Source organism: Theropithecus gelada, unplaced genomic scaffold (genome assembly GCF_003255815.1).
Source record: "Theropithecus gelada isolate Dixy unplaced genomic scaffold, Tgel_1.0 HiC_scaffold_8490, whole genome shotgun sequence".
NCBI classification, from domain to species: Eukaryota; Metazoa; Chordata; class Mammalia; order Primates; family Cercopithecidae; genus Theropithecus; species Theropithecus gelada.
In genome coordinates this window covers 1-1,967 of record NW_020265236.1, presented here as the reverse complement: position 1 = coordinate 1,967, position 1,967 = coordinate 1, and the positions used below count along the sequence as shown (strand labels likewise).

Here is a 1,967-nt window from a genome sequence, read left to right as displayed (position 1 = left end):
GCCAGGGTGAGTTTACCTTCAGCCCAGCAAGGGCCTGGCTGCCCAGATGCACAGCCCCGTGGGGGCAGCAGGGGAGGCCCTGGTTTGCCTGCAGATGGATCATCCATCATGATCTTTCTTTCCAGGGTTCTTCTTGGTCCAGAGGGCCTGTCCATACACGGGTGAGTCCTTCCCCAAACCTTAGGGTGTCATCTCCCCACCTAAGAGGATTTTCCTGAAACAGGAGGGAAGTCCTGTCGGACAGTGTCTCATAAACTACGAAGGGGGGACCCTGGGGTGCTCGGCTCATACTTCTGACCTCGTCCTCTCTGGCCTTTCTTACCCTTGGCTGAGTCAAACTCTGTGAAGACCGGGGTGAGCTTGGGGTGCTCCAAGCTGAGGTGTGCAGGGAGGAAGTGGTGTCAGCGACTGAGGAAGGGAGGGAAGCAGTGCTAGGAACAGCAGGTCCTCTGAGGACAAAGGTGTAACTCACACCCTCCAGTGTTTGCATGACGGTCAGGGCTGCAGTGTGGCTGCTGTCATTCTACCAGAAGAGGTGGGGAAACCACAGCCATGACCCTGACATTCCAAATCTCTGATGGGGACTCAGTTCATGCACTGGCTGATGTTCCATTCACAAAGGACATGCCCTCCATGCCGTCTCTACTTTGTGTTGTTTTATGTGAGTCATCTTGAAGTGTTAAAATCTAGTAAGAGTCCCTTATTCAGCACTTGTTCAAAGCTCTCAGCTGACACCTTTGTTGTAGGGAGACGCCATGTCTATGTGGGATGGGTTCTTCCTCTAGCCCTGGACACCCAGGTGTGGTAGGAGCTTTAGAAACATGGAAAGGGGAAGAATCTTCTGAGCACAGGGAGGGAGGGGCGACTCCACATCCTCCTCTCTAAGGCGGCACCTCCTTCCCCCCAGGTGGTCAGGACAAGACCTCCCTGTCTGCCCAGCCCAGCGCTCTGGTGCCTCAGGGAGGACACGTGACTCTTCGGTGTCACTATCGTCGTGGGTTTAACAACTTTACCAACTTCACTCTGTACAAAGACGACAGAAGCCACATTCCCATCTTCCACAGCAGAATATTCCAGCAGAGCTTCCTCATGGGCCCTGTGACTCCGGCAGACGCAGGGACCTACAGGTGTCGGGGTTCATACCCGCACTCCCCAACTGAGTGGTCGGCACTCAGTGACCCCCTGGCGATCATGGTCACAGGTCAGAGGGCTCCTGTATGGGCTTCTCCTTGTCCCACCTCCTGAATCCCAGAGCTTCTGCTGGGGGTGTCCACCACGGTCCCATCACCCAGGACCTGACTGTCTTTGGGGTAAAGGGGGATTGAATACAGGGAAATGGGTGCTGTGATGGGAAGAGTAACTCTCCCCAGTTATGGCTACATTCTAATCCCTGGAGCCTGTGACTCTTTATGCTATAGGGCAGGGGACTGAAGGGGAAGATGGAGCTCAGGTTGTTGTGAGTTGACCTTGAGATGGGGAGACAGCCTGGACTTTCCCACTGGGCTCAGTGTAATCACAAGGCACCAAACGAGAGGAGGCGGATGAGGAGAGTGGGGATTAGAGCAGCGTCGTGGGAGACTCCACCAGCCACTGTGGGCTTTGAAGGAGGAGGAAGGTCACGAGCCACAATGGCTGGTGGCCTCTACGGGCTGGAGAAGTCAAGAGAACCGCTCTGCGGAGTCTCCAGAGGGAACATAGTTCTGTAGACGCCTTGATTTTAGCCCAGGGAGAACTGGATCCAATTTCTGTCTCCAGAAGTCGAAGGGGTCAGTGTGTTCTCTCCTGCCGCCATGTTTGAGATAATTTTCTGCCACAGCAACAGGAAACCAACACAGGAACATGGTCAAGGACAAGTTAAGAAACCAAACAACGATAGCCGGGCATGGTGGTGGGCACGAGTAAACCAACGACTGGATTCAGTCTCTTGAATCCGGGAGGAAGTTGCAGTGAGCCAAGACCACACCACT

The 1,967-nt window shown here is 54.5% G+C and overlaps 1 protein-coding gene across 1 annotated transcript; it reads left to right on the top strand.

Moving 5' to 3' along the window:
- Window positions 1–125: 125 nt before the first annotated feature.
- LOC112618041 (killer cell immunoglobulin-like receptor 3DL2) lies at window positions 126–1,201 on the top strand (the record flags this gene model as incomplete). The annotated part of the gene is made up of 2 exons (XM_025374658.1): window positions 126–161; window positions 908–1,201. Coding segments are annotated over 2 exons (330 nt in total), but the record flags the coding sequence as incomplete, so codon positions are not given.
- Window positions 1,202–1,967: the final 766 nt, after the last annotated feature.